Source organism: Doryrhamphus excisus, chromosome 15 (genome assembly GCF_030265055.1).
Source record: "Doryrhamphus excisus isolate RoL2022-K1 chromosome 15, RoL_Dexc_1.0, whole genome shotgun sequence".
Classification (NCBI taxonomy): Eukaryota; Metazoa; Chordata; class Actinopteri; order Syngnathiformes; family Syngnathidae; genus Doryrhamphus; species Doryrhamphus excisus.
In genome coordinates, this window is record NC_080480.1 from 14,119,199 (window position 1) to 14,136,880 (window position 17,682).

Here is a 17,682-nt window from a genome sequence, read left to right on the forward strand (position 1 = left end):
ATTCAAAGCTGCAAAGAGACGAGTAGTGATCGATACTGGAATATCATCTCACTATTATCCAGGGTTTTAACAAAATAAATATTAACTTTGCACATCACTAGAGACTATTCAACAAATAGTGCCCTTACTAATCGGCTTGACCCAGGAGGACGTCATGAAGTGCTGCTCTGCTGCCACCTGGTGCCTGCTAGTGTAATTACACTCCGAGAACAGTTAAAAGTTGGTTTAATTTTGAAAACACACCATTCAAGCCCATAATCGCTGTTTTTTGTACAACTTTGAGATCATATAACTGTATAAAACCCGATTACAAATAAAAACTAATATTATTCACATTAATAAAGAAACAATTGGTGCTTGCTTAAAATCAAATAATTAAAAAGCAATAAAATCAATCAACTTTAAAGTTTGTCCTAACTCAATAATTCAACAATAATGCACAAAGAAAAGACAGCCACACACACACACACACACACACACACACAAAACAGTGTAATTTTTACAAAAGCATAAAACACCAGGAAAAAAAAAAATCAGGCTCATTTAAGACATTTTAAAACGTTTGATTGGCACCGTCTGCAACCTTGCGTAAACTTCTCATAGTCATCTATTTGTTAGAAATGCTAAAACACATTTGTGAGACGCTGCATTACCGACGCAAAAGCTTTGAAACTCTACCACAACAAAAATAAAATAAAATAAATTCGGATTTCACGTAACGGTCTTGTAAACTGCTGAGTTGTTAAAGCTGCCTTTGCTGTTGCCGGGCAGATTTGTGTGTATCGTGGTGAGCAGGTTCAAAGACAGCAAGGCAAATAATAATAATAAAATGAAAAGTCTGGAGTGATACTGCTCCGCTGTCCAGTAGTTTTGGATAAGTCTCAAGTTTTCGTGGTTGATTCCCATATTCCATCCTTCCTTCCTTTCATGTGCTGCTTGGTTTCCTTGCAATGCAGCCCGTCGGATCCTCCAAATTCACAGCTTTGTGGCTCATCAGCGCCACAGTAAATGTCCGAAAAAAACCTCTCGATGCAAAATCGTTCCATTTCAGACTTGTAAAACATGCAAGTTGTGCAGGATAACTGGTCCCAAACACCAGGAATAAGACAAAGTTTCAAAGGAATATGATACCATGTACAGTCCAGTAATAGGAGTGACTGGGTAAAGTTGTAAAGGAACATGGAAAACAGTTAAGCAAGAGTCATCCAAAGACGTTGGGAGAGTAACGACGACACAGAGAAGAAGGCAAAGTGACCTTTTTAAAAAGTGTGGCAGCCATTGGAGGTCCCAATTTCCGGCTAGTTTGAGGATGGGGGGGTGCTCTGGGGCTCCGGTCGGCTGTTAGCGAGGTACTTTGCCCGCATGCTGGAGGTGTACTGTGTGTGAGAATCAGAGGACAATCATGAAATCATGGACACAATTGAAATAAATAAACAGGTTACTCTCGGTGCGGGGTGTTCACAAAGCTTTCGACAGGAAGAGAGAAGGCCTTCGTGGATTTGGAAGGGACACAGGCACACAGAAGTCACACATGCATGGGGTCACTTTTCAAACTGAACACTAGGGGGTGCAAAAGTCTACTGATTCAAAACACAGAGGAGAGGGTAGTGCATACAGTAATAGTCAAAAGCTTGGACACTTTTTCTTTTTTATCTGTGTAGTTTTGGCCTTTTCTTGACATAAAGACAACCTTTTAGGGCCCGGAAACACAAACATTTGAGAACGAGAAAAATGCATTTTATAATAAGAACAGTTGTTGCTAAAAAACACGCTGTCTCTGCATCCATTTAGTACAATGAATCTTGACCAAGCAACATCGCCCTCTACCGGCCATACATGTTAGAACAGCTCCAGGCGTGCTTCTCCTCGAATACTTCAGCCATTGATATTCTTTAATGAGTAGGTGGACATTTGTTTACATGAGGACTCCATTTTTGAATGTGGCTCATCCATGAATATTAATAAAGTGAACAATAATCCAAAGAAAGATGACAAAAGGGGGTAGTTTCACATGTCCCCTCCCCTCCCCAGGATGTGAGAGGGGTTGCGGGAGGGTAACATGCAGCCCGGAGGAAGGGGGGCCGCAGGCAACAAACAAATCAGGAGGGTGCGTACAGCTGGATCTTGGGAGGTTGCACTTGAGAGGGGAGGGGTCTAAGAGGGGGGGTTTACAGGCCAACAGGTGGGGGGTATACGGGAGCGAGCGTGGTTAGTGTTGTTGTGTACCTGTTAGCATAGCAGACCAGAAGGTTACCAAAACGACCTCGAGCTCTCCGAAGGCTTTAACTGCCAGCTGTGGCCGCTGTTAGTGTGGGCGGGAGTCAAATACAACTGGATGGATTGGCCGAGGGGTCGAAGGGGAGAGAAAAAAAAGACGACAAGTAGAGTATAGAGAAGAAATGTGAAGCAGCAGTGTCCAGGTCAGACACAAGAGGCAACGAGGAAAGAGAGGAGAGGGGGGCGGCAGGAGTTTGGACCGGAGAGATGGGGGTGTTGTAGTGTTGGATGTGGGATGGCTGGCGCTAATAACACCAGCTGAAAACTGCTAGCTTCTCCAAACGATGTAGGGTTATATAAAAAATACCCGCTTAAAAATCCGCTTGGGAGATTTTTCCGGATCAGGGATCTCCGGCCACGTTTACACAAAGCCGAAAAGGCACCAAACTCATTTTAGGGGGTCCGCACTCAATAGAACGGCTCAGTGGAAACGTGGCTGAAGGTGCCAGGAGACGGTTTGTCGGTTTGAACTCACCGATGGGGGAGGAGACTCTCGTCCAATCAGAGGTGTGTTCTCACAGCGCGAGTTGGGGAAGTTGGCATTCTGGGCCCTACAGAAAAAAAAAAAAAAACGCACACAAGCATCAGTATAGATTTATAGGTTATCACATGGCCTGATACCAGACAAACCATGTGATGATCTTATTATCACATACTATTTAATCAAAAGACCATTTTGTTTCCAGAAAATTTTCAGTTAATTACATGTTATTATATCTAAACAGTGTAAACACAATAATTGCAAAAATATTTCAACAATAATATTTTATCAACAGTCTTATCTTATCAATGTCTGACAATTAAAGTTCCCTTAATCAAGTTTGGGTTTTTTGGTGACATTTCCTGTCACATGCGTGGAGAGCACAGACGGCAGCAAAACAAACGCTGTGTGTTCACGCTCGTGCGCTGTTCTCTGATTGGTTGTTTCACAGGCACGATACCAGAGCAGCGCGCTCTTGAGTGGACAGCTACGGGGGCTGATACTGGACATGGTTAAACATGGTTATATTTTATCATTATCACATACTACAGTATTAATTGGCCCTGTACCCTAGAAACCGCCCATGAATGATACGGGAAAAGGCCGAAATGATACTGTGTCAAAGCCCAGGGCAGTGATACTGATAAAATATAGAGTTTAACCATGTCCAGTATCAGCCCCCGTAGCTGTCCACTCAAGAGCGCGCTGCTCTGGTATCGTGCCTGTGAAACAACCAATCAGAGAACAGCACACGAGTGCTTAGTGCCTAGTGCTTCTCCAGTTACCAAAAAACCCAAACTGAAACTGATGAATGGAACTTTAATTGTCAGACATTGATAAGATAAGACTGTTGATAAAATATTATTGTTGAAATATTCTTGCAATTATTGTGTTTACACTGTTTAGATATAATAACATGTAATAAACTGAACATTTTCTGGAAACAAAATGGTCTTTTGATTAAATAGTACCTGATAATAAGCTCATGATTAAATAGTATGTGATAATAAGATCATCACATGGTTTGTCTGGTATCAGGCCCAGTATCATGCCCCCGCATGCCAGTATGAGCTGATACTGACACTTGGGGGCATGATACCTGGCCTGATACCAGACAAACCATGTGATGACCAATAAGTATCACTACCCTGGGCTTTGACACAGTATCATTTCGGCCTTTTCCCATATCATTCATGGGCAGTTTCTAGGGTACAGGGCCAATTAATACTGTAGTATGTGATAAAGTATGATATAGATAAACATGGCATAGATAGATATGAACAGTGTTACATTGAGAAAGTATTCTGATTACTGATTAAAAGTATTTAAAAGTAACATGGATGGCTCGGAATGACTCGTAAACCTGGTTTAGGGTTTAAAGTGCATCCCATCCGGAGAGGGAAGTTGCCGTCTTACATGTATTCCGTGACAGGGGCGTTGCTGACGGTGTGCGCGGCGGCCGGGATGGACGCCTCGCTGCCGTAGCTGCTGCCACAGCTGTACAGGCTGGGCATGTGCACGCGGTACAAGTTGTCGTGGTTATGCCTCCCGCCACGACCCAGCGAGCCGTCGTCGCTGTCCTCGTCTGCCCTGCAAAACACAGCGCAGACAACGTCAGCCACCAGAGGGAGCCCCAGGTCTCCTTTGGAGAACATGAAGAGAACATGGAGCCATGTGATCACGTTTGCTGGCATCATTGGCTTGCAGGGGAGAGAAGTTAGCAGATACAACACAACACTGGACATCCATTGCATCATTAAAACTGCTTTGTAGGGACCACTGAGCAAGGGAGCTCCAGCTGTGATGAAACAGATGACCTTCTCTCCCTCCTTCACGGGTTTGGAGGATCCCTTAATTACGTGACAGACTTTCCTGTGAAAAGTATTCAACGAGCTGCTAGACTAAATTCACCTTCCCACGGTGGGAGAAGATGACATCAACTCTGGCAGTAGCTGTGACAGATTTAGGCCGACGTTTTACAATTTAGCGTGGGGGGGAGGAGGAGGAAACGAGAACTACTTGAGGACACAGCTGGTGTATGACGGAAGTGAATGTAAAAAAAAAATAGTTTCTATGTCCAAACAAGCCGTTGGAATAAATGTTGTGAAGCCATGATTAATTAATAGGCTTGTCCTCATAAATCATTCCTTGCTGTACACACACACACACACACACAAATGTGCCACTAAAACCTTTAAAAAGCCTTTTGACGACCAGTTTAAGGGCTTATTTACCGCTTGCTGTGCCAGGTGTGAGGCACGCTGCAGACAATGGAGGTGAACATGAGGGCGGTGACAAAGGAGAAGAGCACCAGGTAGATGAGGCCCTCCAGCCCGTCGTAGCACAGCCCCGTCACGGCTTGGACGTAGTCCTGCAAAACGGATCCATGCATGAAGAACAGACTAATAACGATAAAACACAGGATGCAGGAGTTTCTAGTTAAGCATTAGATTCAAACTAGGTCAAAAGCATTGAGCTCACAGTTGGCGCATGCACGCACCACACACACACACACACACACACACACACACAGGAAGCAGCACATTTTCTCCAACATCCAAAAAGCACCACAACACCCCCCCCTTTTTCTCCATCCTCTATGCATGGCTTGGTAATGGGGGAAATGCTTGAAGGAGAAGTAAGGGCAGAAAGAAAGAAAGGCTGCACATGTGCACTTGGACTTTTGGATTCAACTAAAGCACGTCCTCACAGCGGACAGGAAGTCCCGTGCATGTTGAGTGTTAAAGACAAGTGGAATCAGCTGCGCGGAAGAAAGGTGCCTTTTATGTAACTTTAGCAATTTACTGCGCTGATGTCACAACGCATCAGCACCCGCCTGGCTCCACCGCTCACCATGTGCAGACTGCGGCAGTCCACCAGGGCTGTAAGCTGATGAAGGCTGATTTCTGTGGTGTTCAGTATCCCCTGGATCTCCTCCAAACTTGCCTGGAAATGAATGAGGCGGGGGGGAAAAAAACTGAGTAGCATGCCATACATACAACAAAGTACGTAGTAAACAATAGAAATGAGTGGTAATGCCGCAGCAGTACAGTCACTTTGTACTTTTTGTTTCATAGTTGAACCCAACCTATTATCACTCAAAAATATATGCATATTTAAGCAAATGTTTACATATTTTAACACATATTAAGTGTAAAATGGGTATATGAACTAAAATAAAGATACATTTAAAGAAGCTGTGATGACATGTATACTGTATATACATGTAAAAAAACACCTCTTTAAATCTGTTTATAATTAATAACTTTTTATACCTGACTGCTGTGCCCCGCTTTTACCCATGTTTTAGCTGTGTATAAACGAATTAATGTATCTTTTACTCTGTGTACTTGTTTTTATTCAACTCCATTTTTCTGTAAAGCGTCTTTGAGTATTTTGAAAAGCGCTATACAAATAAAATGTATTATTATCATTATTCATTCATTTTCTACCGCTTTTTCCTCACGAGGGTTGCGGGAGGTGCTGGAGCCTATCCCAGCTGTCTACGGGCGAGAGGCAGGGACTGGTCCGGGACTGGTCGCCAGCCAATCACAGGGCACATATAGACAAACAACCATTCACACTCACATTCATACCTATGGACAATTTGGAGTCGCTAATTAACCTAGCATGTTTTTGGAATGTGGGAGGAAACCGGAGTACCCGGAGAAAACCCACGCATGCACGGGGAGAACATGCAAACTCCATACAGAGATGGCCTAGGGTGGAATTGAACCCTGGTCTGAACCGCTGTGCCGCCCTTATTATTATTATTATTATTATAATACACTGGGGTCACTCGGTGTCAGTTACCATAATGTCGGTTGAGACACACAAGCTCCAGAGTTGAACGCCGGAACAACAGGCTTTTATTGCAGGTTTCATCTATCTCTCAATACATCACTTCCTGTCCCGCCCCTCACTCAGCTCCCCATAGAGCCAGAACACACTTCCAGCACAAACACAAATTTGTCTTAAATGCCTTATTTTCTCTTACTATGTCTCCTATATTGGGTAAACTGAGAGTAAAGGTGACTGTAGGGTTGTTATTTCACATCGAGAGGACTCTAATAATGTTAAACCTGTATTTATAAAGGTTGTAAACACATTTTCTATGTTCCAAATATTATATTCAAATTATACAGTAAGTAAGGAATCCTACTTCATGGAAATTCACTTATCACAGTCGGGTCTGGAACTTATTAACGATGATAAACAAGGATTTATTGTGTCTTAAATGCCTTATTTTCTCTTACTATGTCTACCATATTGGGTAAACTGAGAATAAAGGTGACTGTAGGGTTGTTATTTCACATCGAGAGGCCTCTAATAATGTTAAACCTGTATTTATAAAGGTTGTAAACAAATTTTCTATGTTCCAAATGCAATATTCAAATTATACAGTTAGTAAGGAATCCTACTTCATGGAAATTCACTTATCACAGTCGGGTCTGGAACTTATTAACGATGATAAACAAGGATTTATTGTGTCTTAAATGCCTTATTTTCTCTTACTATGTCTACCATATTGGGTAAACTGAGAATAAAGGTGACTGTAGGGTTGTTATTTCACATCGAGAGGCCTCTAATAATGTTAAACCTGTATTTATAAAGGTTGTAAACAAATTTTCTATGTTCCAAATGCAATATTCAAATTATACAGTTAGTAAGGAATCCTACTTCATGGAAATTCACTTATCACAGTCGGGTCTGGAACCAATTAACCATAATAAACAAGGAATTACTGTGCTATCAATATTACGTTGGCGCCTGTGTAAAAAATGTCTGCCCCCTCACAAATGATTCCACCGACTCAGCACATTTCTCTGTGAAATCAGCTCCAGTTTGTGCCCGTCAACACACAGGGAAGACAATAACGGAGCGCCGCATTGAGCGAAAGGCTAATGCAGCTAAATGGACATAATGCAAGGCCCCAGGTGTGCCGTGCTTCACTGCGTGTCATCAGAAATGAGGACAATGAGTCTGTTAGTCTCGGTACGCTGAGACGTACCTGAGCTTGTTTGTATTCCCCGGTGGCCGATCGCAGCAGCTCTAGGACGTCGTCCTGCATCTCAACGAGTGCTTTGTGGCTCCCGGAAAGCTTCTGCAAGAGAACGCGAGTACTTAGCAGCCGGCACTTGTCGTCAATTTTCGGTTTTTACGCTCATGTGAAACCATTCTGACAGTTTGTAGATGCATGATGGACACTGTGGGCACTATAGCATCTCTTTACGGCGGTGTTGCTAATGATAGATTCCTGCAAGCACTCAGAACCTTTGACTTATTCATGCAGTCAAACTATAGATTCTGTGCAAAAAAAGAATGTCCCATTTCTGTGTAACGCCGTTGGCTTGAAAAACATGCAGCGAGGCAATACACAGGAAACTGCTGCATGATGTGATTGTTGTTCTCGAGCGTCTTGTCTGAGGCGGTGGGTGTGACTCTCGCCTGTGCCCACAGTTTCACACAATATAATGTACTGTATCCACATGGATCAGCAAAGCGTGTTGAGCTAGTAAGCTACAAGCCTAAAAGTAAAGCTTAAAGGCAAACGCTTGTGATTGTAATTCTGTTTTTATAAGCCACACACCTGCTGGAAGGGGTTGGTTTGCTCCAAACTGCAACTCAAGTAGTACTTGAGGATGTCTGTGAATAAAACAGACAAGAGGGAACAGATTAATATACATTTGTGGGGGCTGACTAAGTCAAGCCAAAAAAAAAATGAACACAGTTGCCGGTCAGGACTGATGGAGGACAGGTTATTATAGTATACTTCTGTATTACATCATTGCTTTTCTGCCCATAATGCTTCCATCGATCCTGCAGAGAAAGTCAAATGGATGGAAAAAGATGAGAGCTACAACCGAGAAAAGTAATTCATCACACTTTGTTCTTTGATTGAATATTAATGAGTTGAAAGACTGGGCTTTCCATCAGGAATGATAAAATTGAGTGGAAGCAGGATTGTAACAAACCAAAATGGTTGACTTTACTTTTAGAGCAGACGTTCATGTCCGGTAAGGCATGTCTTTTTATGCTAATAAAGGTTGCTCATTAAGATTTATGAGCCGATGAGATTATCGGAGGATATCAGTGGAAAAAGCACACTCTCGATATCGTCTGATTCTAGTTTCATAACGCCGATCCCCTCCACCAATCATCAATTGGTGTGGTATTTGGGGGACGGGTGTGATCATCCTATAAAGCCCCAGTCCCATATATTTTAAGTGGTATGTTTTTGGCTTCTTACCTTTTCGCCACTCCATATCAAACCCTTTCTTAAGTTGAAAATAAACAAGTTGGGGGCTAATTACAGAATTTTCTGGACTATAATTATATATTATAATAATATATTATATTATATATATAATAACTATATTATATTATATTATATTATATTACATTATATTATATTATATTATATTATATTATATTATATTATATTATATTATATTATATTATATTATATTATATTATATTATATTATATTTTCTGGCCCAAAATGCATAATTAGGTAGAAAAAAAATTCATAAATCACATTTTTTTGCGGGTAATTTATTTTCCTACTTGACCAAAACAGACGTTACGTCCTCTTGGAAGGCAAGTTCTACCAATAAAAGAATAGAGAAGTGTGTAAGATATGCTAACACAATGGTTATTTGGCTACACATAAAATAAACATGAACAGAAAAGGTGTAAAGTGTTTATGTAACAAACAGTTTTTTCATTTATTAAGTCGCTGTGGAGTATAAGTCGCGGGAACAGCCAACCTATGAAAAAAAAGTGTGACTTATAGTCCGGAAAATACGGTAGTTAGCTGGGTAGCTTGCTATGTTTAAAGCCGCAGCTGTCTCTTGTGTCCTTGCAGTGATCCTGTGAGTGTAAACAAAGAATAAATGTGACTATAGGGGTGCTATTTCATGTCTGTGGGGCTCTAATAATTGTAAAAAAATTATTTAGAAAGCCATAAAAATAGTTTAGCAATTTTTCCACAAGCACACCCCAAACACTTTATAAATGAGAGCATGAAAAAGCATTGACATATAATTGTGCAAATAGAAAGACAGAGCAGAGTTCAGAAGCTGAGCAGCAAGAAGACCAACAAATAATGACACACACACACACACACACTTTTGCGAGATGAGATTTCCCAACCAGGCTGACTCATGAGAAATTCAAGAGGATATCGACCACATCTGTCAGTCCAGCTCTTAACCCAAACAGCCACAAGAGAATATCTCAAGAACAGCACATTTCCTCCAGTGGAACTTTTGTTTGTTTATATGCTGCTGAACAAAACACAATAAAAAAAAAACACAAGGCTAACTTTGTATGGTTCTTTACTGATTGTCCTGCCCCACATTTCAACATTTTTAGCCTCAAAGCCGAGGGAAAAAATAGAAATATATCTCCTGATAATCTAACTCTCTCCCTCCCTTCCATTCATCTTATTTGTCTCTACACAGGCCTCTCTATTAAAGTGGCCTTTTTACAACCATGCCTCATCATTTGACCAATTACTAAAAGGAGCTGTAGTCTACAGAAGCTTCTGTTCAGCCTAAAATGGCATCCTGTTGCCCTGTGACACTGCTGGCAGACACTTTTAGGGGCTTTTTATGAGCGGCGTACAAGGGCCACTCTGGAGAACAATGCCCTCTCACTGCTGCACAATAATCGCTGCATTGAGAGCAGCAAAAAAGGGGGGCGGAGATTCAGCTACTCACTCACGTGTAGTGGGGATCACAGCGAGAACACAACTCATCGCAACGTGTTAGTTGAGTGATTTGAATAATAGTACCTTGATTGATGACTTCGTATTGGTCTGCCACTTGGGTGACGTATGTGTCGGGAGCCACGCAGAAGTCACTGGAGCTCTGAAAAGAGTCGTTTGTGGAGGAGAAGGGGGGGATTGTCAAAACAATAAAACACGGTTTGACACTAAAATGCTTCGAAGCGCATACCACAGAGGCGGCCAACTCCAGACCCAGCGAGGCCCAACTGATCACCAGAGCCATCACACCAAACAAACACACCCTGTCGAGAGGAGAACCACAAGATTGAAACTGCTAATTTAATACAGCGCTACATGGTAATGGTAATATTTCATTTGAACATGCATCAGATTACAATTGAATGCATCACATAATCAGTTCACAGTTCCGCATGTCCAAAAGGAGTAGGAAGAAGCAAAGCTTATTAAATCCTACCCCTACTTTTACAATCAGTAACTGTTACATTTGTTCACTTCCTGCTTTCCTAATATGGTTTAAGTTTTTTTTTTTTAATATTTTTTTTGTCACGTACCGAAAGGTAATGTGGAAGTAGTATTCCTTATTCATAAATCAAATATTTTCATAGTTACTGCATAAAAAACCTGTTCATGACCTTCTAAATAGGGATTTAAACATTATTAGAGCCCCCTAGACCTACAATAACACCCTTATAGTCACCTTTACACTCATAATACCCAATATAGTACACAAAATAAGTGAAAATAAGACATATAAGCCATAATATAGACACACGATCTGCTTATTATGAACAACTTTTTTTGTAAAGTTGCTTGTAAATTATCGAGTTTCCTGTTTGAGCTTGTTTCTCATTTTGGATACACTTACTACACGCTCATATCGTGATAATACTTTTGTACTTTTTCATATTATGTTATGTTTTTAATGCTAATGTACATTTTAATAACAAACACACACAGAAAGTTCTTACACACCGCCGCTAATCTGTGAAAATACTGACATTTGCTATGTCAGATATGCATACCCATGTCTTCTGAATGCCATACACATTGTAGTTTAATTAATTCGGCCATTTTTTAAAATGCTTTTGCATTACTGTGATATTGAGCCAAAAGGAAATGCTGAAAATTACACCTTCCACATTTGGCTTTATGTGAAGATGTTTTTTTTTTTTTTTTGAAATATGTCTTCTGTAAAATGGTGGTTGTATGCATGGGTGGGGTCATCTTGCTCAGGAAATCATGAGAAGCCGCAACTTCGAAAGTGATTTTGCATTTGAGCACCTCTTCTCTCAAAAGTGGAGCAAACAAGTGAGGGTGATGACAGATTTTTCTCATGATTGATGGACCCATTCTAATGTTAGAACATGAATAATATGCATAATAATGAACCTTTTAATTGACAGCTGAACCTTTTTGATTCACACAAGCGCTTGCAAAGTCCAATAATTCAGTACTTGATAACGCTGCCACTGAGTATACGGGCGAGTTACACGTCACATGACGTGGCGGTGACTCACCCAATTAGGGTCCCCTTGGAGTTGCGAATGAGGCCAAACAGCACCAGCAGACAAATGAGGACATCAAACATCAGCAGACCGAGGTAGCCAAGCCACCTGCGAGCGCAAAAAAAAAAGAAAAAAGTTTTTGCACTGCACTATTGTGTACATGTTCGATTAATCATACAAAAAGACAGAGAGCGGGGAAGGAGCCCCAATAAAAGTGAATGATAGCATCTGTGCTAGTTATCTTAAGTGCAGTGAAACCTTTATGAGCAAAACTAAATAGCCACAAGACTCGATCTAATGAGACCAGTATAGCAGAAGTGCACTGCACCATCCTAGGAGGCGGGACCTTATCTAGCTGCATGGCAGGGGGCAAAATACTAGAAAGAATACTGCATCAGCATTGTTATGTTGGAAGAAGCAACTCTTAGAATGCAGCTCTTGTATTAAAGCTACATGAGTGAATAAGAGTGCTTTCTGTGCGGTACGGCTCACCTGTACCAGTCATACAGCTCAATCCTGACAGCCAGTTCCTCCAGGGAGATGTCGGCGTTGTCCCAGAAGGGAATCTCCACCATCTGTCTGACCAGCTCGTCCAGCTGGCCCTGGAGCTTCTGGATGATGGACAGGGAGTCTGCATGCTGCGCGTACTGACCCTCGAGCTGCTGCAGCTTGTTATCCACCGTCTGGTTCAGCAAGGACGTGCCGTTGGAAACCTGGGCCCAGTGAGGAGACAATCATGGAGAAGGAGGAATGTAAAACTTGGGATGGTTGAATTATGTAATGCTTGGTTGCAGTGTGCCCTCACCAGGTTCTGCACACCAGTAATTGTGCGGTTTGCGTGGCGCAGGGAATACGTCAGCCGGTTCACTCCATCACAAGTCTCACCGTTTCCATAGAAACCGACAGCAATGCCAGCGCTGAGGACGACAAAGGGAATAAGAAAAGGGAGGAGAGACTGACTGGGAGGGGGGGGATTTGCTTAAAAAGACAAACGGGGGAGGGAGATGGCGAGGCAGGGAGAGGGGGCGGCGTGTGAACCCTACATTAACCCTGTCAGTTCAGACGCCACTTGACTGGGCTCCTTTTCAGCAGCAGAACCATGGGAACACAGTGGAATGGACCCTACGTAGTCGATGTTCCCCAAAGGCCACCGTTATCAGATCTGATGTGAAAAGCATGGCTTCATGTTGCTGCAAAGCAGGACTGAAATCATTTTCACTATTTTGATGTGTCGAATTAGTGATGAATGCAAAGAAAGAGTGGATATGCAATATCTGGGCGGAAAAAGTCACACAAAAAGATGAAGTCAATATAGAGAATATTGCAGCTCCACCAGGATCAATAAAGTTGTGTGTTTTGTTTTTTCACATTTCACAGTGGTTAACTTCTTTTTACACTTGTGTGACAAAGTAAGACTGTGGAATAATGGGTGTGACTTACTGTTGTGCAACTTTCATTATTTTTATATTCCAACACTGTGGTTAATGGCTGCACGGTGCTGGAGTGTTTAGCGTGCAGACCTCACAGCAAGGAGACCTGAGTTCAATCCCATCCTCGGCCATCTCTGTGTGGACATCTCTATATGTGCCCTGTGATTGGCTGGCCATCAGCCCAGGGTGTACCCCACCTCACAGCTAGGAGACTAGGGTTCAATTCCACCCTCGGCCATCTCTGTGTGGGGTTTTCATGTTCTCCCCGTGTATGCGTGGGTTTTCTCCGGGTCCTCTGGTTTCCTCCCTCAGAATACCCGGAGAAAACCCACGCATGCACGAGGAGAACATGCAAACTCCACACAGAGATGCCCAAGCAGGGATTCGAACCCAGATCTTCCCGATGTCCTTACTGTGCAACCAACATGCGGCCAATATGCAAATTATGTTTCACTATCCTCAATCACGGCTGCACAGCGGACGAGTGGTTAGCGCGCAGCTAGGAGACCTGAGTTCGATTCCACCCTCGGCCATCTCTGTGTGGAGTTTGCATGTTCTCCCCCATGCATGCGTGGGTTTTCTCCGGGTATCCGGTTTCCTCCCACATTCCAAAAACATGCTAGGTTAATTAGCGACTCCAAATTGTTCATAGGTATGAATGTGAGTGTGAATGGTTGTTTGTCTATATGTGCCCTGTGATTGGCTGGCGACCAGTCCAGGGTGTACTCTGCTTCTTATAGGCTCCAGCACCCCCCGTGACCCTCGTGAGGATAAGCGGTTGAAAATGAATGAATGACTACTGTGGTTAACTTCTTTTTACACTTGTATGACAATAAAAAATGTTAAAATGTTACTTTTGAAAAAAATCCCTGTACAGTTCATAAACGGCGTAGTTTTGAAAAAACCAAGACGTACAAAAACTTTGAGACATTTAAGACATCCGATGAGTTTGTCTTTTACCAAGGAGGGTGATGACATGAGCACCACTTCCAGTCAGGGTTAGCCCAGTCTAGTAGTGTTCAGCCAACAGTGCATCATTGTGTTTCTCCCCTCTTCCTGGACCGCTAATCTCTTCCTCTCACGTTCCACAGTGTGACAAGGGGGGGGACAAGAGCAGTGTCGCAGCAAAACATGACAGGGGGAAAACAGTATGGAAACTGTGGACAGCATCTTCTAATTAGTCTGTTTTGACAAGCGATGCTAAGCATGACGTCTTTATTCCTATTAGTGACAACCAGAGTCATTGTGATGCACTTAGTGTCCTCATCAGGTCCCCAAAGAGCTGTTTTGTCAGGCTCTGAGTCAACTGTGATGGCTCTCTAGTGGCTCATAAACATATGGAAAGAAAACAGGAAACAAATCCAGATGGTACATTTGTCACACTACACATTTGTTGTCACTACAACATGCATGGCGTGGAATAAGTCTTGTGCTTCACTCTGTTCCACCATCATAGCTACCCACGTCCCGGCCGCTCACCTGCACACCAGTGTGGCGATGATGACACACCAGGCGGTGCAGCAGCAGTCGGCCGACGGCTGCTCCTCGTTTTTGGTGCGTCGGCAGCACAGCCAAATGGAGTAGAAGAGCAAGAAGAGGAGGTCCAGGGCCAGACAGGCCAGCGCCACACTTCCCAGTAGCAGGATGGACTGCATAAGAAGAGGGCGATGGAGACATAATGGATATATCATTATCGACAATGTGAGGATAATGGATGCCCTAGTTTGGAAGTGCCCTGGAGAGGAACACCACTCAGTATGTTGTGTTCCCATTAAAGTGGATTAAAACTTATTTAGCTTGTGTCATCATATGTTGTCGGTCATCATATATACTTATATATATATATAAGTACATATATAAGTACGTATATATACACTTATATATATATATATATATAAGTATATATACACTTATATATATATACACACACATATATAAGTATATTTATACTTATATACACACACACACACATATATATATATATAAGTACATATATACTTATATATGTATATATATATACACTTATATATATATATATATATAAGTACATATATAAGTATATGTACTTATATGTCTCAGCCTGGATTAGGACAACTTATATATGTATGTATGTATATATATATATACTTATATATATATATATATACTTATATATATAAGTACATATATAAGTATATATATAAGTACTTATATACGTATATATACTTGTATATGCATATATATAAGTACATATATATACTTATATATGTGTATATATATACACGTATATATATATATATAAGTACATATATATGTATATATACATATATAAGTATACATATTTAAGTACATAGATATACTTATGTATATAGATATACTAATGAATGAATGAATAAGACAACCCCTCTATTCCAAGACCAGGCTGTCTGATCAACATCGTCTTAAAAATTATTCTCCTCGCTTGCTAACTTGCTAGCAACCTTTTCGCCACTTCTTTGTCACGGTCACATCTCTACAGATTACCGGTGAGACGACATGTCGTTTCTAGGTAAGTCTTAATAATGTGACATCCACAGTGCCAACTCAAGAGTGGAAAATATCTTACTTCAAACGCTAGTTCTATCTGAATCAAAGACATATGTGATGCCAAACAAGGCATGTAGTGTCTGTGATATTATTTGCTGCACATACTCTGTTAGTGTCAGTGCAACATTTGGTAAAGAGACAATGCGCTGATGACGCATATCTGGGCCGTGTCTTCCTGTTTCACACTGACTACGACTGACAGTCAGGCAGGCTTTTGCAGACCACATATGTGGAAGTGCTAGATCGGGGTGTCAAAAAACAAAAACACTTATGAGAAACAAATAAAAAAAATTTGGACACCACAGGGACAACAAAAAAAAATTCTGTCTAAATACTTATTGCATATAAGCAAATGGTAAGTAGCCCCCCCACTAAGGTGTCTCGGCCTGGATTAGGACAATACCAGCTGGTCTAGAGCCTGGAATGGGCCAAGGCAGGCACATATATAGAAGCTAAACAGATGGTGACATAGATCCAAAAGTGAGGTGGAGGAAGAACAGGTGCTAATGAAGAAAAAAGCTTTAATCTTCACAGAACTTAAAACAATAAGCGTGGGGGAATCGATCATTTGGACCAAGATGATAAAAGACTCTTTGATCCTGGGGTTTTGCAAAAATATGACACCTGTAAAGATGCGGAAAAGGTTGATTTTATAGATTATATTTTGTTGACTTACCTGTTGATATGTCCAGTCCTCTGGCTGGAAATCGCTGCTGGTTTGCTCGAACCTGAAGTTGAAATGAGGAAGCCGGTGCAGTAGGTTGACCCACCAGGGTGGAGAGTAGCTAACCACCGCCGCCATGGCCGCCGAAAAGTCCAGTCGGTCAGTCAATTAGTAGACGGGGATGTCTGCTAAGTCTGTTCAGGAAACAAGCGTGTTCAACACTGAATAGTAACACTCTAATCTTCCACACAGTACTAATGTGGGATATAGTACTTTGGAGGTCATTGTGTGGAAGTGACAGGAAGAAAAGCTCAACCAAAAATGCAATTTTCAATAAAAGACTATCAATTCTTTGCCTTTTGCTCTTGTTTCTCCAATTTAGCAACGGTCACAATTACAGTATAGCAGTATTGCTATACAGTATTACTGTATACTGTAACAGTATTGCTAGCTTCATTTAGAAAGCTAGCAATCAAAGCAACAATAGTACCAGTTAACGTTTTGCTTCTCATTGTTATGTCAACAATTAGCATTCATTCATATATTAGATAATTGAGGATATATTCGATAATTGAGGATGTTTGCTTCGTTCATACCCGCGGTGAAGTCCAAGTTAAGTCGGCGGCTAACGTTAGCCGGTTTAGCTGCTAGTTAGTAGATGATAACAAGTCTCTTTTGTTCTTCTCGTCATTCTGTCGTACGGTTTGTTTACATCCTGCTGTTCAGAGCCGATCCGTCCCACGGTTTTTCACTTGGTCGTAGTTTTCATTCCGGCGACTTTGACAAATACAAGCATCCGACTGGGACCCTCCATACATCCGCAATGGATTCAACAAACGACTGTTGACGACACTGGTTCAGTTGACAAAACGCTTGAGTGAGCCACATCCGCCCTCCCTGTATCCGCCCCCCCCTTTTTCGAGAGAGCCGAAATGACGCCTTAGCACCACCCAGAGGCGAAGTCTATAATCGCAATGTGCTCATGATACATTCAAGCAGCGTCGGAG

General features: G+C 41.8%; 1 protein-coding gene across 2 annotated transcripts; it reads right to left on the reverse strand.

Moving 5' to 3' along the window:
- Positions 1 to 208: 208 nt before the first annotated feature.
- Positions 209 to 17,628, reverse strand: ttyh3a (tweety family member 3a). Of its 2 annotated transcripts, XM_058049867.1 has the most exons (16): positions 17,272 to 17,628; positions 16,688 to 16,869; positions 14,926 to 15,095; positions 12,822 to 12,933; positions 12,509 to 12,729; positions 12,029 to 12,124; positions 10,720 to 10,792; positions 10,557 to 10,632; positions 8,349 to 8,404; positions 7,770 to 7,862; positions 5,612 to 5,704; positions 4,993 to 5,129; positions 4,175 to 4,348; positions 2,753 to 2,828; positions 2,227 to 2,331; positions 209 to 1,376 (listed from the first exon to the last, which is right to left on the reverse strand). In XM_058049867.1, the coding sequence occupies exons 2-15, from the start codon at positions 16,811 to 16,813 to the stop codon at positions 2,251 to 2,253; spliced, it is 1,584 nt and encodes a 527-aa protein (XP_057905850.1). In that variant the 5' UTR covers positions 16,814 to 16,869; positions 17,272 to 17,628; the 3' UTR covers positions 209 to 1,376; positions 2,227 to 2,250. The 2 variants fall into 2 exon arrangements, with proteins under 2 accessions (XP_057905850.1, XP_057905851.1); XM_058049868.1 differs by lacking the exon at positions 2,227 to 2,331 and having other exon boundaries at positions 17,272 to 17,627.
- Positions 17,629 to 17,682: the final 54 nt, after the last annotated feature.

Excerpts from the sequence above, each read along its gene's own strand:
- ttyh3a (XM_058049867.1), bottom strand. The coding sequence starts at position 16,813 with ATGGCGGCGGTGGTTAGCTACTCTCCACCCTGGTGGGTCAACCTACTG. Across the intron at positions 12,934-14,925 it reads ATCGCCACACTGGTGTGCAG|CGCTGGCATTGCTGTCGGTT; the intron begins GTGAGCGGCCGG and ends TGTCGTCCTCAG. Across the intron at positions 10,633-10,719 it reads TGGAGTTGGCCGCCTCTGTG|AGCTCCAGTGACTTCTGCGT; the intron begins GTATGCGCTTCG and ends GACTCTTTTCAG.